The following is a 20809-nucleotide window of genomic DNA, read 5'->3' as shown; positions in this document are numbered from 1 at the left end:
AGATCCATTTTGAATAGAGTTCCTAGACAGATCAGTTGGTTGATGCACTGAAAATGTTCTTTTTTCTCCAAAATATTAAAGATTTTCCATCCTTGTATGTTTCAGGCTGGACACCCCTCCACGAGGCATGCAACCACGGCTGGTTGGATGTGGCCAAGCAATTACTTAAGGCTGGTGCTAATGTCAACGTGCAGGGTCTTGATAATGATACCCCGCTTCACGATGCTTCAATCAATGGCCATGGAAAGGTATGTCTTCTGTGCAAGGATGTGACATTTCAAATTTTTGGAGGATTTCTGTTTTTTCTCTGTCCTGAAAAAGTTTATTAATAATTTAACAGCAGCAATAAAAAGAAAAACGATGCCTCTGCACTCTGTAGAACTTTATCCTTTATCCCTAGAGCACCTTCTTCTTTGCACATGCTTTGATGATAGAGCCAGTTAGAACTGCATGTTAAAGGACTTTGCCGCATTCTGTACAGAGCAGACAATAAGTTATTTAAATTCATGAGCTGATAGTGTACAGTGGGCAATGGTTATTGAAATAATGGGATGTCTGCTTTCTGAGGGGAAAGATAGATATAAAGAGCATATTCTGAGTTGTCTATATGAGAACTTTTCTTCTTTCAGTTGGTTGAACTTCTCCTTCGTCACGGAGCCAATCCTCTACAGCAGAATACCAAGGGACATTCGCCACTGGACGTTGCTGCTTCACCAACGATAACGCAGCTCCTCAAGAAAGAGATCATCACATCGAGTAGCGAGAGTTCCGGTCTGGATGAGATCCGGTCACCGACGTCTCCTGAGAGTAACCTCTCTGATAGGGATTTTGATAAGGAGTTTGATCATAGAGGTTAGTATTTGAATTATCTACTTATTTGTGACAGCGTATCACTGAGGTTTAGACCCACAGGCATTGCCCTCTATTTAGTATTTCTGAAGTTAGTGAAACCCTATCAAAATCACACCTAGGTGGGACTCCCCACTAATTCAGGGGAAAAGTTGCAAATTGAGACCACCCGTTCAGTGTTATATTCAGTTCACAAAACACAACCAAAAATATGTTCACCTAGATATATGCCCAGAATACTGAAAGCTAAATCAAGGTACAGAGATAGCAGTGTACATGAACAGTGCATAGTCCTTTGACAGTAATCATACAAGTACATCATGACCTTGTATGTGGTGAATATGATAACTTGGGTTGTGGGCAGGCTGCCAAGTGGTACTATGAGCATAATTCCACCTCCTGTTACCTGGTTTGAAGCAGACGTTCAACAGATGGCACCCATCATGTTACTAACGACCGACAAGAATGCTGAGTACTCTCAGAGCATAGATTATTGTTGAGGGCTTCAACACTTCAAAATGATTTACACACTGAGCAATGTTTCCTCTACTTGGCTGATGCAGCTATGACAAAATAGATCAGTTCCTGAGAACTAGATCTGCATTGGGGAAATAGAGATGTTTTGTCGAATAAGATCAACTGTGAATGACATGAAGAGATTAACTTAACGAAGTTCGAGGAATACTGGAGAAAAAATAACATGTCACCAAGTTAATCTATTGTTCTAACCTTCGTCTTTCGTCCATCTGTCTTTCTAGATATCCTCAGAAACAGCCCATCACCCGGTGCAAACAGTGGAGTACGTTCGCTCGACTCTCAATTTCAAAACTTGCCACCACAGGAGCGACGACGATCATCTGCAGGTTCTGTAGGCTCACCACGATTGACATTAAAGTTCCAGCCTATAAGAACTAAGGAAGATGGTCAGGACTCGCGGGGTAAATCCCGCATAACAAAAGATCATCCATTCAAATCATATAGAGTAGTTGATGAGGGTGAAAATGATAAACGTATGCTGCCAGATTCAATGTCTAGTCCAGAGAACGATTTCTTTGACCCGCGAATAGACAATTCTGCTTCAAGTGCTCACAAGTTCATGGATCTCTTACCGAGTTCTTCTTCGACAGACGATAAAGGATATGGTATCAGTAGCAGCACGGACACGATGGTCACTTCAAGTCGTGGCCGTCTGTCACCAAGTTTTCATAAAATAAAATTGGATCATCGCCCGTCTGCTTGCGTACACGACCAAAGTAAAAATAAAGTTAAAAAAGAAAAAGATCCATATGCATTTGAGGATATTTCGGACGAAGAGGAAAAAGTGTCGATTAAGTTACGGACTGATCGGAATAGCGATCATAAAAACGATCGCTCAGATAGAACTGATCTTCATCATCATCATCCCCATGCTCATCATCAGCAACATCATCACATTCCAGAGTCTGTGCGTCTGTCCAACAGTCGTATGGACAGGCATATAGAGCGCATCGATGACAAAAGGTTACAGGATAAGCGGGAACGTTTTGAAGAGAAACGTGATCGTTTGAACGCTGAAGATAAGCGTGACCGTTTGCATGCTGATACCAAGCGCGACCGTTTACATGTTGAGGAGAAGCGTGAACGCTTACACATGGAAAATAAGCGTGAACGTTTGTACCCGGAAGAAAAACGAGATCGTTTACTGGGAAATGATAAACGTGATCGTTTACACACAGATGACAGGCGTGATCATTTACACTCGGATGAAAAGCGTTTGCACTTTGAGGACAAGCGTGATCGTTTGTACCCTGTGAATAAAAGTGCTCCCCAAGAGGAAAAGCGGGAACGTTTCTTTGTTGATAACAGGCGATTACACCCAGAGGATAGACAACCACAGGCAGACGAAAAACGGTTACTGGTCACCGAGAAACGTGAACCTGTTGAGGATAAACGTGATCATTTTGACGAGAAACAGGAACGGTTAAACGTTGAGGTGAAAAAGGAGCATTTTGAGAATAAACGAGTTCCTCTTGAAGAAAAACGTGATCGGATAGAGATAAAACAAGAACCTGTTGAGGTGAGTCGCGAGTGTCAGGTCGAAAAACCAAATTGGTTGGAGCGAAAACGAGAGCTTTTTGAAGTGAAGCGTGAACCTGTCGAAGATAGGATTGAACGTCTGGAGGATAAACGTGAGAAGTCTGATGAAAAACGCAGTTCGTTTGAGGTGAAGCGGGAACAGTTTGAAATAAAAAGTGAATGTTCTGAGGAAAAACGAGATAAAAGTGATGAAAAACGTGAACGATTTGAGGATAGGATTAGTTTTGATTCTATAGCACAGAATCGGACAGTGTCACGTTCGCGCTCAAGATCGCCAATCTCTGAGCCCAATCAAGGTTTTGACAGACTCATCGCTAGTGGTCTTGACAGTAAACATGTCTTTGAGAATAAGTCTCGGTGGAAGGAAACCGATTTATTAGTGAGTTCGTCCGGTGATCGTCCGCGCTGGAAGGAATCTCAAAAAGTGTCAGAAGATGTGACTGGTGCTGTGATCACCACACAAGCTGTGATCGACAAAGAAAAATTATCATTAAGATTAGACCGCGACAGGGATAGTCGGTCTCCGAAAAGTGATACAAGTAACAGATCCTCTCCTAAGTCCTCCCCGAAAAGTGACAGAGAAAGTCGACTTTCTCCGAAATCTGAAAAGGAGAGTCGGTCTTCTTCACCGAAGGTGCCTCCATTAAAAATCATTATTCCTCCAAAAACTCCTACAACGGAGGGCGAGGGACATCATTTGAAAAAAGTTTTACAGAAACCTGCCTTCCCTTATGTGCTAAATCCCACACAGGAGGCAGCCGAGGGGGGTTTGTTACCAATGGATACCACTCAGGGCATCTTACCCGAGGATTTCACAAATTTGACTTTTAGCGAGACTGGAGTAGCTTCAATCTTAGCAAATGTTGCCAAGGATGAAAAGTTGACTTCTGTCTTGCTGACAACCAACGAGAAAATGTCTGAGGAGAAAGATGTTCTAGAGAATTCTAATGCTAGTGTGACAAAAACCGATTTGTCTAGTTCAGATAAAGATTCAGGGAAAGAGAAAGCTAAAGATCCAAAGGAGTTACCGCAGCGGGAAAGTGCGCGGTTAAAGGAGAAGGAATTGAAAGGGAAGGAAAAGGATACAAAACCAAGGGATAAAAACAAAGATGGCGGCAAGAAGGATACAGAATCTGAAGCCGAAACAGGTGGTGTGGGGTCATCAACGTCAAACGTGAGCTGTGCTTCCTCGAATTCGTCTAAGAAAGACGAAGAGAAGGGGACAGATGAGCAGGGCCAGGCACAGCCAACGGCTGCCAGTGGGCGCTGCTTAAGATCTCAAACGAAACATCAACAGAAACAACAGAAAGGTAGGTGATTTTCCACTAGACAGAGATGCAAGACCAAACTTTAAGAAGAAAAAACGTAGTTTGTTAACGTCTTCCGTCTCGAACAGTTATGTTACCAACACAGTTCTTCACCTATATTTAAGTGTACCGTGACCAGCTTTTGAATGGAATGCATTAGGCAAGTGGTCAATCAACTGGTAGCCAGCAGAGTTTCCAATGACATTCAACCATCTGTCATAGAGATACAGCTAATTTACAAACTGCTGTAACTGTAGATCAATGTTTTCAGATGTACCAGGCAGTGGCAAAGATGGCAGTGATTCCAATTCGGCCAACGAGAAGGATAATGCTTCGAAGAAATCTGACTCTGAGGAGATGAACGTCCATCCAAGAAAGCGCAAACTTCGCCATCGCCAAATTGAAATGCCAGAAACGCCTGTGATACCTCCGCCTCAACACTTTGAAAAGCCGGAAAATCCTTTTGAATTGTTTTTGGAGATCAGAAAGCAGGTTGGTTCCTCGTTGATGAAAAATTTGGGAAAAGGTTTCTTTTATGGACCCAGTTGTCAAATGATAATAATGACGACATGTAGATATAGCACTTTTCACTGACCAGGGTGTGTCTCAAGGTGCTCTATAATAGACCTCCCCAGAGGCACTCTAGACTATTAAGATCCAGAGCTTGCCACACTGTGCTCAGTCTGTGAAGGACAAAGTAACAACCTGACTGGTGTTTGAACCCACAATCCTTCAATAGAGAGTCAGATACCATAACCAGCTTGCCTCCTCGCTCCACTTCGGTACTTTTTAATTGCTTTTGCCTTCTTTTACTTCAGGTTGCTTCTCGACGAAAAACCATGTTTGCTGTCCAACCTAAGGCCCCAAATGGCTTCAAAGATTACCTCATGGTCAGCAATAACTACATCCTAGCTGGAAACCAGCAAAGCCGTCTCTCTGTGCCAATGGTAAGTGTGTACAAAGGAAGAAAACATTGTTTGACTTGTAATAATGAAAGAGTCAGTTAGCATAGCCGTTAAATAACTTTAGGCCATAAGTTGGTCAGCAAACACCAGTTTAATGGTAAACGTTTGCAATATTGTTAACCATTCTCATGGATTTTTTTCCAGTTAACACCTCCCAATTCTGTCCAGGGTCCAATGCGTGACTTCTTCATCTGCCAAGAGAAAGCACGCTATCAACTCCGCCTCCAGCATCTAATTGAAAGGGTAGGTATTTTTTCTATATTAGGAGGAGCATTTGTCAGTCCCATGGGTGTCCTTGATAAAGAGGTTCTACTTTACTTCTTGCAGCCAAATGGCAAACAGTTGGTGACATGACTTTTTGAGCACTGACTCTTCTCCAGCTTTGCGCCCAAGATTTAACTTTCGAGCTTTCTCTCATCTTCAGGAAAAACTGATGCTTGCTATCGAGCAGGAGATACTGCGTGTTCACGGTCGAGCAGCAAGGGCGATGGCCAATCAGAGCATGCCATTCAGCGTGTGTACCGTGTTACGAGATGATGAGATCTACAACACGCTCGAGATAGAGGCGGCGGTAAGTTTGTGATAACATAGTCCGGTGTGCTTTGAAACAAAATCATGAGCTCAATATCATCAACTCCTGAGATGCCCCATCAACTCATTTGATGTACGGATAAGCTTGGAATAATGGATAATTGGAATATTTGAAATTATGAAATGACTTTATTGGTTTGCTCTTATCTTGCAGGACGAGAAAGACAAGAACTCGCGTTCTCGATACAATGGCCGCCAGTTCATTTCCTGGTTACAAGATGTCGATGATAAATACGAGAAAATTAAGGTAAGAATAATGAAGTTGCTATGAAGGTCGACGGAACACTGGTATGCTTGATGAAGCCCTATTCAAATAATCAGTCCCACCTGGAACACGGTAGCAAAGTTATGTAAGACAAGCTTATTTATTTTTGATTATAGCAGTCGAAAGTGAAATTCTGTATGTTTCATAGCACTGTCTATATAGTACAGGCAGGCTGAACGCTGCTGAAGAAGAAGAAGAAGGTGTGTGCTAAAGCAATGGGGAGGATTATACTGTTTGCCTCATGCACTTGCGCTCATTTCAAAAGATTTACCTATTCTTTCCAGGAGCGTCTTTTACTGCGACATCACCACGAGGCCGAGTCACTTTATGCTGTACAGAAGATGGAATGGGAATGGAAGACCAAGGAGCAACCTGGCACCAACGAGATGAAGCAGACGTCAAAGGTCGATGACGTCTGTGTGCCGATGGTGAACGTTAACGATGAGTTTGATCTGCGGCCGACGTAGCAGAGGCTTATTGTTCAGATTCGTGTTGCTGGCGGTAGCGCTATGATGCAGATGGGGCACTTCACTAGATAAGGCTGACCCTGAGAAGTGATGGCGTTTCAGCAGAGGGAGTGTGCATAGATGACTGGCATACTGAATGACAGCTTTTTGACAGACTGTGCGTGAATTATATGTTTGTGGAGCACGAATTCACATGGACTATTTTGTAAGGATGTCAAAAACGGCATCATTGTACTGTGTTTGTGTTCACACTTTGGGCTGCTGTAATCAAGGTGTAAAGGACAAATATGGTTGGATTTGTGCAGTCACTGCAGAGAGGTGGCAGTAGGATTTCCCGAAATGACTTAATACTGGCTAGACCTCACAGTTTATGGTTCTGGCGCACAACCGTACTGGCATAGCAGCAGGATATCCCAAGTAGACTTACTTTTTCTGCTGTTCATTAGGTGGCCTATTTCCACTCTTGCATTACACTCGGACTAGGACTAAATGTAGCATATCACTTTAGATATCTTGAACAGTTTCTCTCAGATTTCCCAGCTACGTCTGTACATTTGTGTTTAAATCAATTATCCCCTCACCAAAAATGATATAAATTGTGCTAATTCTTTTTCCCGTTAACGTGAGTGGATACAGATTCCTTGACCCTATCCTGGCCACAAGGCAAGCACACCATCTAGCAAGCAATATGCAGATAGTACACAGATATTTTACTTGGTATGTGACACCCACTCTGCGCACTTGACACTGGTAACATCACAAAGCACTTTTGACCATGTGTATTGGTATCAGACAACATGAAAATTGCAGGTTTGCTTGAGTTTGTGAAATGTCTGCTTTTCTTTTGGCTCACTTTGAAATCAAACAATTTTGTTCAAATATTTGCCCCCATGGTGGCACAACAAATGGCATTGATGGTTTTAATTAAGATATATTGATCATTTTCTTGAAAGAGGATGTGAAGTATTCTTTAAAATCCAGTTTACCGGGGTGCATAATTGCATGTAAACTGCATTGCTGAATGTGGCCTATTTCATTCTAATAATCTGCCTTGAATAGTTCTACCTTACAATTTGCAATACATATCTGCTTCTCTTTCTATAAGGACAATTTCCAATTAAAAAAATATTTGGTCAGAAAAAGATGTAGTTGTCTATGGTTCTTATTTGTACTACTAAAACTAATTATCTGTTCCCAAACTTCTAGTATACTCTCTGTGTAAATTTCTGTTCTATTCCTACTACTAATAAGGCAAGATACTGATACTGCCATTCACATTTGTATGTCGCTATTGCAGTTGGCTTAACCTAGGGCTCCGTGTTTAAAATGGTTAAAAAACAACAAAAAAAGAGCTGTCTAGTTTGTTAGGAGTTGTACCATATGTGCGTGTGTCCCATGATGTTGTGCCTTCTGCCGTTTCACAGAGGAAATGTAGAATTTCTCTGAAATGCTCAGAAGATAAAACTTCCTGTTCTAATTGGGCAATTCCTGCTCATGAGTTAAGTAATTGAGAGCTAGTGTAGCTTTTCCTGAATAAGGTCTTAGTGAGGCATTTTCACAATACTTGTATCATCGAGTACTAGTATGATAATTTTGTGAAAAATTCTGTATTTCAGTTTTTGGTTTGCTGACAAGAATAATGGGTCCTCAAATAGTTTCACCAGCTTTAGTTTGATATAGCCCAAAGGTCACATTGCCACAAACATTGAGTATCATACTTTGCTTCTGATGATGGAACCTTTGGATGGAGAAAATAGGTTTTGCCCAAAATGAGTGGAAATTACCAGACTAACTTGAGTGTTTGATTAAGTATAAAATGTCAGATTGAATTGAATAACTAAACTAATCAATCAGTGAGTTAATTGATTTTGACATGCTTCTTGAATTCATTATAAAGGATGACTAACAAAGTCGATATTGATTTTTTTTTGCATTTATTGTTTCCAGCCAATTGTGCTTGGACCATATGGCTTGGACATGATGTGTAGAGATAATTAAGTGTTGCCACATTTTCTCAGCATCACAGTGAGTAATTGCATCATCAATGTTTACATCATATTTCATGTTTTGTCTTATATCCTGCGTTCGTGTCGGGATAGAAAATCCATTTTCATTTTCATGTGGTTTTGCGATGACAGAACTCACAAATCAAGAATTGTACATAGTTCAGAAGATTTTAGAGTCTATTTTTGTTGAAGAGTAAAGTTTCACAATGCCTCTCTATTCAGTGGGTTGTCAGAGAGGTTACTTGTTTGTATGACGGGGAGCCAACTTGGTGGGAGTACGAACACCCCGCCCTCACATTGGGTATCAGTTTCCATAACAATGCATCAGAATTTTTTTAATATTTTTGCCGTTCTTCTTGGCATTTCATATAAATATGTATAATTTTCTCTGTTCTCACCTTAATTAGGTATCTTCCATGAAAATCATTTGATGAATTTTAATTGCCCGATGATGTAATTTGATTGAGGAGTGTTCGTGGGAAAGATCCACTGAAATTTATTTTCTTTTGGGTATTGAGATCCGTAGTTTTTGATAATGTTTAAAATTGTCGTAAATTTCTTATTATGATCATGATGATATCTCATTATCTGTCATGTCTGTTCGTTGGTTTTAATTTTTTCAAAAATATTTGCTGTTACGAATTCATGTTCTTAGTGTTGCACGCAAAGTGCTTGTTCAAAACCATTTAAAAAATGTCATGTTTATTGAGGACTTGCTTAAGTTCTGATGCATTTGAATGGCTCTGAAATAGTGGGGCCCCTGTCATACATTACAAGTGCAGGATGGTGAAAGAAAGGTCTTGTTCGATACTTGAAACAACTGAAGTGCACAATGTAACAATCAATTCTCTTGCAAACAACTTCAAATTTTTTGAGGCAGTTGCTTTTGTCTCTTGGGAAAAAAAACATGTCTTGGTAAAACTATTACTTTAAGTGTTTGTTACAATTGGTAAACTTGACAAAATGACCTAGTCAGACCTGAGGCCATTTCATTTCCTCTGAAGCCAATTTTACTGGCATTGAAAAAAAATATTCATCATGCAAATTATCGTCTCTGTGCCAAGTGCAGTGAGCGGTTGCCAGCAAACACATTTGAAGCAAATCCTATGAATTTAAATTTTTAAAGCTTATGCATAAATTTTTAAGAATATTTTGACACCTTAATTTTCTGCTGAAAAGGATTTTATGATGCTTTTGGTCAAAAATGAAAGGAAGTGTCATGTCAATGAGTTGTTTTTCAATTGTTTCAAATATCATATAATGATGGGTGAAATCCTGTCATCCTGCACAATTTGGTGTCACAGGTTCATGTAGTTCAGATATTGTAGCATGTTCAATCATAGTATTAGAGTGGTTACCATGGTTACCGTGGGGTCGGTTAGTGCACCAACCTGGATACAATTTAACAATAAAATACATTTTGTATTTTGAAGTTGTTTTAAACCAAGGTGTGCATCCTCGGTTATTGTTCTAGAGTATGTAAGTTTTGTTTAAATAATCGGAAGAGAAGACTGGAAAATTTCCCCAACCTTGTTTCATTTCTCTATCCAACAATTGGTGGGAAAGCTTTTGTTTGGCAAATGTATTTCATGAAATACACATATATGTGACTTTTGTAATTCATAAAAAAACATCTGTTTTACATTGGGTCATTCCAGTGTATTTAGTGAAAACATACTGATTGACCAATGTGTTTCATGACAAACATGGTTTTACATCAGACCAATTTCGTGAAAAACGCAACCTCCTCTGCATTTTGCTAGCTTTTTGTGCATCTTCATAGCAAACTTGATTTAAACAACTATTTGAAATATCCTGGTAATTGAATTGTACCACTTTATTTGTATTTTTTTCTTGAAAACCATAATTTGTTGTGTTCTAGTTATGTCAGCAGATGATAAGGCCAGTGATTCTTGTGTGGTGTCTGTAATACTATTCCGTACATTTCTAAAAAATGAAAGGGATACCTGCTAATACAATATCGAAGGGAAATTCTGACATAGTGTTGCCCATCTAAAGATTGCCTATCAACATAACGTATTTTGTTTCATTTAGAAATATATTGAGAAGGCATATGTTGTTATTGGCATTAACTGCATTTGGTGGTATCCTTGACAGTTTTGTGTAAATGGGAAACGATCGCCTACAGATACAAAGTGATGATGTAGAAAGCTGCCACTGTTGATTTATATACCTGTATGGTATGATGCGTAAAATCTGGAATGAGGTTAAAAATCGCAGTCAAATATTGTGACTTTGTCCTTCAGTTGTAATGCTACAGCCTATCCTTACATACTGTAAAATCACTTTGTTTGCAAGGGTATCACAATCTGAAAAAAAAAGAAATGTAACACCTACATAAGTACAATGTAAGTGATTTTTACAGTATCGAAAATATTGTGAGATGGTCTTTTAAGAAGTCAGTCAAATATTGTGACATAGTCTTTACATTGTACATCCGAACTAATGGCCTATTGCTATTGATATAGAGATATTGTGACTCGGTCTTTGGTCATTTCAGAATGTCATATTTGAGTACATGCAACATTGGAGTTGTATTTTTTCTGGTAGATTTTGTTTTTTCTTTTTGGTCACTCCTAAACTGACAGTTTGGTGCTTTTGGTAGAGTATCTACAACCTGTGTGCACTGAATCGATCAATGAAAATAAATGTCAATGAATGGCAAATAATACTGTGTTGTCTTTGCTCGATGTTCAATGACAGAAGGTTGCATTTTTGACGAGTTATTAATTCGTTTTAGCACACGTTCGGTTTCTCCCAGCCTTAAGTGTACCAAACATACCATGTAACCCTTGGTCTGTTTCAGTAGCTTCATTGAGGATAGGGGACATTTCATCCTGCAACATCTTGTGAAAGACAAAAGGAAAGTTGTGAGCGACGACACAGGGCTTTTGCTCCTGCTACACAAGCCACGTGTTGGGAGGGGCAGGGGACAATTCCTCCTGCTACAGTGGCCACATGTTGTGGAAGACGAGGGACTACACCAACGGAATCTGTCAATTCGTCCACAATGTCAAATTAGATTTGGCGACGGTGGCGCTGTTTTTGCGGCAGACTGAAGGACTGAAATCTTCGCCCAAAACTTTCAGTTCCACTTTCTACCGCTAGACAGCAGCACTGTCAGAAATTGAGCAGGTCAGGCCTTTTGACTTGCAGAGATACTTGTTGCAAATGTAATTGGACACATTAAAGAGGTTGAATAGCGCCTCCAGAAGCAAGCAACAGCGCCACCCGTAGCAGAAATACGAACTGCTTAGTGACGTCATGGTTTCCATATACGGCATCTCATTTGCATATTTTTACAACCTTATTTACTACGAGTTATAAATATGCCAGTAGCACGTGGATCATGCCGGGCGGCGCTGTCAGGTGTTGCCACTTTGGGTTACATAATCGGCTACAAAGAGGCCAGTGTTCTAGTAAATGAAGTTAGCAATGATAGCGAAAGAATGTTAGTGTATGTTACGCAGTCAATAGCGATAGTAGTGAGTTGGAGAGAGGAGAAAATGGAAAATGGAGAGAATAGTAGTATGGATTTCGAGTCCCAAGAAGAAACTTTGCAGAGTTTTCATCAAACTGATAATCATATTCCTTCCTTCTCTGTCTCCAACAATTAAGTTGCTGCAGTCAACCTGATGCGTTTATCCGCGAGCGAATCGACGAGACGAAGCATTTTTCAAGCATCCGAATGGTACCTTACAGATCCGCAAGGGGCGCGTTACCGAAAATGTTGCAAAAATCAATAACGTGATCGTAAATATTGTCATATTTTTCAAAATGAGAGTATGTAAATGATACGCAGACGGTAAACCAATGAAAGGCCAGTATCTATTGAACCTTACAAGTGATTTGGGGGCCTTGAAACTCCTTATATTTATCAATGAAACCTTATTCCCGCCTAAGGTTTTGACCGGGCCGTCCAAAACTCCCCATTTTTTGGCGGGCCATTCCCTTTAAGTTGGTGTTTTTATAATGTGGCCTTTATCTACACTTACATGTACAGGAGTTATGGGACACCAGATTAATCAGGTCCTTATGCAAACCTATTGGGCCCAACTTCAAATTAGTTAAAATTTTAAGACACATAGGCCTGCAATACATGTAAACAATACAGGAATTCAACTCCCGAGTGTTCTCAAGGCAGCTTCTTTTGAAGTGCATTTTAATAGCAGGAATTCAACTCCTAGCGTTCTCAAGGCAGATTCTGTTTAAGTGCATTTTAATAGATTTTCCATAGCGCTGCCTTTGTTTGATTATACAGATCATCTTCCATGAAGGCGAAAAGGCATGAGAATCTATCAATTCGTCCACTTTGGCGACGGTGGCGCTGTCTCGTGGCAGACTGAAGTACTGAAATCTTCGCCCAAAAGTCAAGTCCACTTTCTACCGCTAGACAGCAGCACTGTCAGAAATGCCTTTTGTAGAGATAGACTTGTTGCAAATGTAATTAGCCACATTAAGTTGGTGTTTTTATAATGGGGCCTTTAGCTACACTTGCATGTACAGGAGTTATGGGACACCAGATTAATCAGGCCCTTAAGCAAACCTATTGGGTTCAACTTCAAATTAGTTGAATTTAAGACACATAATAAACAATAGAGGAATTCAACTCCGAGTGTTCTCAAGGCAGATTCTTTTTAAGTGCATTTTAATAGATTTTCCATAGCGCTGCCTTTGTTTGATTATACAGATCATCTTCCATGAAGGCGAAAAGGCACGAGAATCTATCAATTCGTCCACAAATGTCAAATTAGATTTGGCGACGGTGGCGCTGTCTCGTGGCAGACTGAAGGACTGAAATCTTCGCCCAAAACTTTCAGTTCCACTTTCTACCGCTAGACAGCAGCACTGTCAGAAATTCTGTCGAGATAGACTTGTTGCAAATATAATTGGCACACCAGATTAATCAGGTCCTTATGCAAACCTATTGGGCCCCACTCCAAATTAGTTAAAATTTTAAGACACATATTAAACAATACAGGAATTCAACTCCCGAGTGTTCTAAAGGTAGCTTCTTTTGAAGTGCTTTTTAATAGATTTTCCATAGCGCTGACAGTCAAAGCCTTTTCTACCTATTCATTTATTTCTGCTGTAGTGTTGTGCCGTACAATAAAGTGCAAAAACAAAATGGCCCTTGAAAAATCTTACAATTTCCATTCAGATTTCTAGATTTACAACAATGAACAACTTCTCAAATCACACACAGCAACATGTTGTGAGAGACGGGACGACTGTTGTGAGCTACGGCACAGGGCTTTTGCTCCTGCTACACAAGTCACGTGTTGGGAGGGGCAGGGAACCAACAATAGCATTCCGCGAAGATGACGTCACTGCAGCTGCTGCCCTCTATTTCCCCATCGCTGAATTACAGGCAATGTCGGACAAACATGCGGTTTCGTAATGGATTCAGGCTTTCTAACTAGGCCAGTTAGATTCAATCTGGCACATGTCCGATTGTTGGAAATGCTACATAATTGTTCTGAATATTTCTCTCTCTGACTCTATGGTATCATTCATGCCAAAAACAATGCAGGGTCAAAGATAATTGACTTTGAAATAAGCTCAAATGCGTAGAAATAAGGGTAGTTGATAAAGCTTGGAATCAGTGAAACCTTGGAACCAGTGATAAACCTTGGAATCAGTCCTAAAAATGCATAAAAACATGAAATAATGCCATACGAACCTAACGTGGTTACGAATCAACATTTGGAGCTTATTCTTACATGATCAGATCGGAATTTTATGGTAATTTAGAAATCTGTCGCATATCCGATTCAATAGTCTATATTTTAAAACAACCCAGTTGTACCTCGCCTCCAGTGTACAGTACTGATCTCCCAAATATGGGAAGACACGCCCACCACACACCCATAATATGGACCAATAGCGCTCCGCTTATAAATACGCCACCACCACACGGGGCCTTTTCGATCAGACGAGTTGCTTGGGAAGTTGGGGGCCTGTCATGCATTATGCATGGATAAGGTTGACGACTATGTCTAGGCCTAATTGTCTATGATTGACTGATATTTTATAACAAACGATGAATAAAAGAAGCCTAGTCATGTATGTTTATCACCGAAGTTTGCGGATGAAAATTTCCTTCGCCGTGAGCGATTTCTTACATCTTCCAGTACGCATCGAGGGATGCAGAGATCTTTGTGACGTCACCAGTTCTAAGCGGGTTTTTTTATTCACGTGTGTGTTTCTCCTATGATCTCGTGCATCTAGTACCGAGCATAATACTTTATCGTCTATGGAATACAAAACAATCATAAAAACTAATTTTTGCTTCCATTGAAGAGAAATAAAATATTTTAACGACCACAGCGCATTGCCAATTGATGACGTCATCCTCCACATTAAAAATGTTGGCTTCTGAACGAACTGGCAAATTGCTATCAATAAAGTCAGCTGGGACGAGACTGTCAGTTGGGAGGGTATAAATCGTGGAAGGAACGCACCCGATTTCCCGCGCTATTTGCACAGTGATTCCATGGTTTACATTGAATATTCCAAGGTTTATCAGTGTTTCCAAGGTTTCACTAATTCCATACTTTATCAACTACCAGAAATAAGTGTCGATGTCCGACTGTCACGTGACTAAAACGTCATCAATATCTTATGCAAATGCCCTTGTGAGCTATAAATAGTAACTTCGCGGAATGCTATTGGCCACTTGTTGTGGAAGACAAGGGACTATACCAATGGTTGTGAACGGTGTTGTCTTTGACAACTTGGTCCTCTGTCTTTCACGACCCAAAGCTGGTGACGAAGTACGTCTCTCACCACGAATCACTGGTGTTGGAGGAAGAGTCCCCTGCATCAAACAACTTACTTGGTCCCTTGTCTCTCACAAGCAGCTAGTTGCTGGTGACGAAGTATGTCTTTAACGAATGACTGGAGTAGCAGGAAGAGTGCCCAGAACTGGGGTGGCTGGTGTAGCAGGAGGCATAGTCCCATATCTTTTTTCGGATTGTTCCCAGTCTTTCGCAAAGTTGGACTGGTGAAACAGGCGACATATAGTCCAATGTCTTTCACAATTTATGACTGGTTCAGCAGTAGGACCAACAGTCTCCGTTTTTTAACAACTTGGTCCTCTATCTCTTACAACCCTTAACTGGTGAAGCTGGAGACATAGTCTCCTTTTCAGTTTGGTTTCAGAGAGATACGTACTTCATTTAAAGCATAATGAGAAAGCAAAGACTAATTTAACTCTGTGAGATAAATTTATTCCCACAAAACAATCAAATTGTTGAGAGTGAAGCAGTCGACAAATCACTGGACGTAACAAACATGGTTTTGATGAACAAGCAGACTATACAAATGCATAATGCCAAATGCACATGGGCAAACAAATTGGGTTCAATCATCACAGCAACTTAACTTTCCGCTTTTTAAGAAAACAAGTTGCATCAACTTTTCCAACAGTCATTTAAATAACTTTTGTAACTTTTTTTTCTACCCTTTATAGCAAAGGAACATTTTGTCACTGCAATTATTCATTCTTTCATCCCCTAATTTGTGTACCCGTGTGCAGTGGCCTTTAAATATACATAATTTGATCTCCAAGGTTACTTTGTTCATTTTATAAGTTTACAACTGACCAGCGACAAAACAGTAATAATTCCTTAGAATAAGAAATAATATAAATTCCCAATACCGTAAGCCCAACTATGTTCATAATCATACCACAGCTGATAACGTGGTTGACTTAGATTAGGTTCACTATTCCTCTTGCACATGGGTTCCTCTTATCAATGATGATAATATCACTTGACAGTGTAATAGTTTTATCACTGTATAACAGTCTAGAAATGCTATACACTATATTCCAAAGCTTAAGCACGAAACTTTCATTAGAAACTAAGGAGTGTACAATCACACTGCACTCACTGCACCTCGAACTGATCACAAGGTTTAACCTAAACCTTGTACTTATTTGACTTGACAGATTTAAGTCAGTGGTTTTGGATCCGGAATCTGTTCTCAAGATACAGATTAGGCTAAAGTGTTGTAAAATATGTCGTAAAATATTTCATACATTTGCCCACCAATCTCACTGGACTACATATTTTGAGATTCAATATGCCAAATTTCACTTACAGCCCCAGTTTCAAACCCATGTGCCAAAATGAATAGGTGTATAGACACAACGGGGCTCACAGTATTATGTGTCAATAACTACACATGTTAGGTATCAACAAGAAATTAACTTTTTGTATAACCTCATTACCACATACAGTTAAGGGCTAGCTCACTATGTCGATTTTGCCAATTTAAAAAACATCAAAACTTATCCAGTAACCAGGAAGTCATCCAACTATTGTCTGAAGGATATTCTATCCTTATGCCAGTACTTCCTCTGAGCAATACTTGCATCGTTTTGAGGGCTCGGATAAGTTTTTTAGATTGGCAAAATTGGCCGAGTTAAGCTAACCCAGAAGTGAAGCAAATTACAATAACAATAGCAAAGGTCAAGGTTGATGCTGTTAAACATTTGCTTAATGACTGGTAATTCTTGTCTACCTCAAATCAAGGAATACATAAGGTTTTCTTCATTTGCACCCAAATCCAACTCATACCCTTTGCCCTGCAGTGGTGCGGTCATGGTATAATCACCACTGCTTCATCCTTTTAAACCTCAGATAATATGATACCATAAATGTGTCATAGTGAAGAGGTTTTTGCGTAATAGGCGAGTGTACTTATGTATTGGTACAATCAGTTACCAATAATCCGCAGCAATGATTAACTAGGAAGCCAAAGCAGATTTGACATTCAAAATAAAGATACTCACTCAACACAATATAAACCACGATTTCACAAACTGTTCCTGCAAGCGTCAAAAAGGCAAGACGTATCAACCCCTCAAAGATATATCTATGTAATAAGTTTTCAAAATTGTATTCCTACAAAAAAATTGCCCCAACTTGGAAATATAAATGAATAGTTAAAGGTTCAAATCCAATTGAACTGGACAAGTGAAGGGTACAAAGAGAATGTCTGTCAGTTGTGGATCAGAATCCCCTATTGATCTTTGGTGCGACAGGTTATAGCACATGCAAGTGATTACTGATATCATCCTTCGACCTGCTAGTTTCATTTACTCCTATTGCTCCTTTAAGGCCTGGCTCCAGATTAGCAGTTTATGGTGCGATTTAGGCTCTGACATCTGCAGGCGTCATATGCAAACAATGATACATAAGTTATATGTCTGTGGAAAGAAAGTGTCAAATCGCAATATTAATGGTAAACCGCCAATGTGAGGTGAGGCCTTAATGGTCAATGGATTCTGATGGATGCCAAAGTGCTTCAAATGAGCAAAATATTAAAGTTAATTTCATCAAAACGTAAATGGCTTATCAACCTAAAAGAAACTTAAACTTAAAAACATAAAAGTTGTACAACAACACCTTATTTTGTTTCCAAATGAATATAATTTTCAACACAAATTCATCAAAAACAAGAACACAAACAAAGCAATATTGGACCTCTGGAGAAATAAACAAAATGACCTGACTTTGCATTCTTTGATTACAAGTGAACTGAATTTAGGAAGTGACTAGATTGCTTGACAAGAGCTTTCAAACTAAATCTCAAGCTTTTTGTCAGTATTTCATCCCAACATCCCGCAATATCTAGTATTACAAGGTGTGAAAAAGGTTTTTAAATGTAATAATCCAACTAAATAACCCAGGCACCATGAACTGTTGAGTTGGTGAGACAGACAAAACTGTCCAAAAAACGTAAGTTTCTGAGCCAATCACATGATAAAAATTAGTACTTCAAATATTCTACACTGAACTATTCATATATTGTCAATTAAAATATATAAGTATTTGGCATAAAAATAGTGCGCTATGGTCGTCAAAATATGTAAGTTTGCTCTAATATCAAATTGGGAGACTCTCAGGGACAAGGGAACATCAGATCACTTGATGTCACCATCAGACTGTCAGTCACATGCTTTTCACAACACCCTGTATACTGTTCTTACAAAAGATTTTTTAACTCTACCGCACCAACCTAGACAGCACAAGAATCCCTTGGAATCCATAAGAGCTGTCTGACCTTTCTGTCCCTGAGAAGTCCCAAAGAAATTGAATCATGTTCTTATCCAAAAATACATTTCATCTACCTTCACTTTATACAAGTTTACCCGAGTTGATATTGAGAAATGTTTTAATTGCTCCAGAAAGTCTAGCATCCCCTAGGTCACACTGCATTTGCTGACAAAGCAGGATATTTAACCAAATTGATCCAATAAGAGTCACTTTCTTTCTATGTGTCAATCTTTAAACTGGCCATCATTATGCATACAAGATAATGATTTGTGGAAATATTCATTTCAATAGATGACAATTAAAAAGTGCTCGAATCCTGGGTTCATTTCAAGTGTTTTATACTCAAACAAATAAACCCTGAAAGACAGGTATTTCAGGGTCTTGATTACTTGGATTCGACATGAGACCACTTCTGAATTATCCCCATCACCACTTAAGAGAATCAGCTCCCCAACTTATTAAGAATGAGACAGGCCTTCCAACTTACCAAGCAGGCTTCATTCACTCAAGACTTTATGCATACAATCTCAAATTGTTGTAAATTATGCATGGACAAAGATTGTAGAATTCTTATCTAATTGTGGTACATTGTGCATATTCTCCATGGTCCTTCCCAGTACAGACCAGCTCAGTAAGTTGAGATGCTTGTCTGAACACACATGATTCTCGGCTAGCTGGGAAACTGAATCTGCGGGTGATAACGTAACTGGAAAACAGATCATATTTGCATGCAATTCCATTGTTGAATCTATCATTTATCAACGAAAACCTAACATTAACCAGAGAACTGTCCATCATAGATTGGTCCGACAGATGTGCAGCAAGTGAAAAACATTGTGAGATATTCTTAATTAATATAGTATCATTCTAGAGCTACATGTAAATAATCACAATGGAAAGTGAAATAGGTTGTTTTCTTATTTCTTTCATCCAGACCATTCCCAAGATTACCCCAGATAATCTGTACAGGTATCGCAAACTCAAAGCTTTACTTGACTTTTGTCAGCATTGATCGCAGGTCGATCTGACAAAAATCTCTTGTTTCAACTGTGCACAGAGGTATAAACAAGTAAGTGTCGCCACAAACTTTACCATTGTTTCACTGATCTATTGTGTACATTGTTGCGTTTTCATTGTGGGCATAAAAAACCATTATAAATTTGGTGATTCCCTGTGATTTATAGGGAGATTAAAAATTACAGTACAAGAGTATATTCTGTGCAATAAAATCATGGAAAGATGAAAGATGAACATAACACTGATTTTACCTTTAGTTAGAGTGTCATACAATATGCTGCTCATTATACTCGTAAGTGATTTGAACAACACATAACTTTCCTTTATTAAATATTATCCTAACACAGTCAAGAGAATTTGGTATAGTGATTCTTGTAAACTTGATTTAAGGCAAGGTGGTACAAATAATGTTCTACCGTTATTTCTAGGATGGACCATACATTAAGCATGTTATATCATCATGTCAATCATTTCTTAACTGACCACTTCTTTTGAGAAAATTGTAGTTAGCAGTCAAATTGTTCCACATTTCAATTCGGCCTCTGAAACTATCTATGTTAACTCTTTCAGTGCCCAGGATTTGGGCATTTTTGGGCATTGTCACTACCCAAAATCTCACAAAAATAATTGAGATACACTCATCAAAATTCTTCAAAACCTTTGTCTTTACCTCCTGTTTCAATAAAACAGCAGTAATAAGTAGGGGCATACTAGGATTATGTTCTAAATTTTTTTGAGGAAGTGGTATTTTTGGCCGATTTTCACCATTTTTCACCTAAAATGAGGGGTGGCAAACCCCACCCCACCCTCTCAGTCGAAAAAATTATTCAATTTGGACGCCCCAGGCCAGAGAAACCATATGAACCACATTTGAGTAGCTGGGGACATCTGGTGTCGTCTGGAGGAACTAAAATACCTTAATATTTAGGACGTACATGTACGTCCTTGGCACTGAAAGAGTTAACAGTCATTAGATTCAAAGCTTTTGAACAGAAAACAAATTCTTTAATGCAAGTCCATCCTAAATAAAGTGAAAATTCACACACAGGACAATACAGTAGAACCTCTCTATTAAGGACACCCTAGGGACTGACAATTGGTCCTTTATAGAGAGGTGTCTCGAATACAACAGTCAGAATTTATACAAATGACGACTGTAGGACCAAAGCTTGGTCAGT

General features: G+C 39.3%; 1 protein-coding gene across 3 annotated transcripts in view; it reads left to right on the top strand.

The window, feature by feature from the left end:
• Positions 1-11216, top strand: part of LOC135495343 (ankyrin repeat domain-containing protein 12-like) — a 29158-nt gene extending 17942 nt beyond the window's left edge. For all 3 annotated transcript variants that reach the window (XM_064783830.1, XM_064783833.1, XM_064783831.1), the window contains exons 7-15: positions 106-248; positions 630-852; positions 1608-4235; positions 4504-4724; positions 5051-5179; positions 5342-5440; positions 5622-5768; positions 5943-6035; positions 6338-11216. In XM_064783830.1, coding sequence (XP_064639900.1) covers positions 106-248; positions 630-852; positions 1608-4235; positions 4504-4724; positions 5051-5179; positions 5342-5440; positions 5622-5768; positions 5943-6035; positions 6338-6520 — 3866 coding nt within the window. In that variant the 3' untranslated portion in view covers positions 6521-11216. The remainder of the gene's footprint in view (positions 1-105; positions 249-629; positions 853-1607; positions 4236-4503; positions 4725-5050; positions 5180-5341; positions 5441-5621; positions 5769-5942; positions 6036-6337) is intronic.
• Positions 11217-20809: the final 9593 nt, after the last annotated feature.

Source organism: Lineus longissimus, chromosome 11 (assembly GCF_910592395.1).
Source record: "Lineus longissimus chromosome 11, tnLinLong1.2, whole genome shotgun sequence".
Lineage (NCBI taxonomy): Eukaryota > Metazoa > Nemertea > Pilidiophora > Heteronemertea > Lineidae > Lineus > Lineus longissimus.
This window is presented reverse-complemented; position numbering and strand designations above follow the sequence as displayed.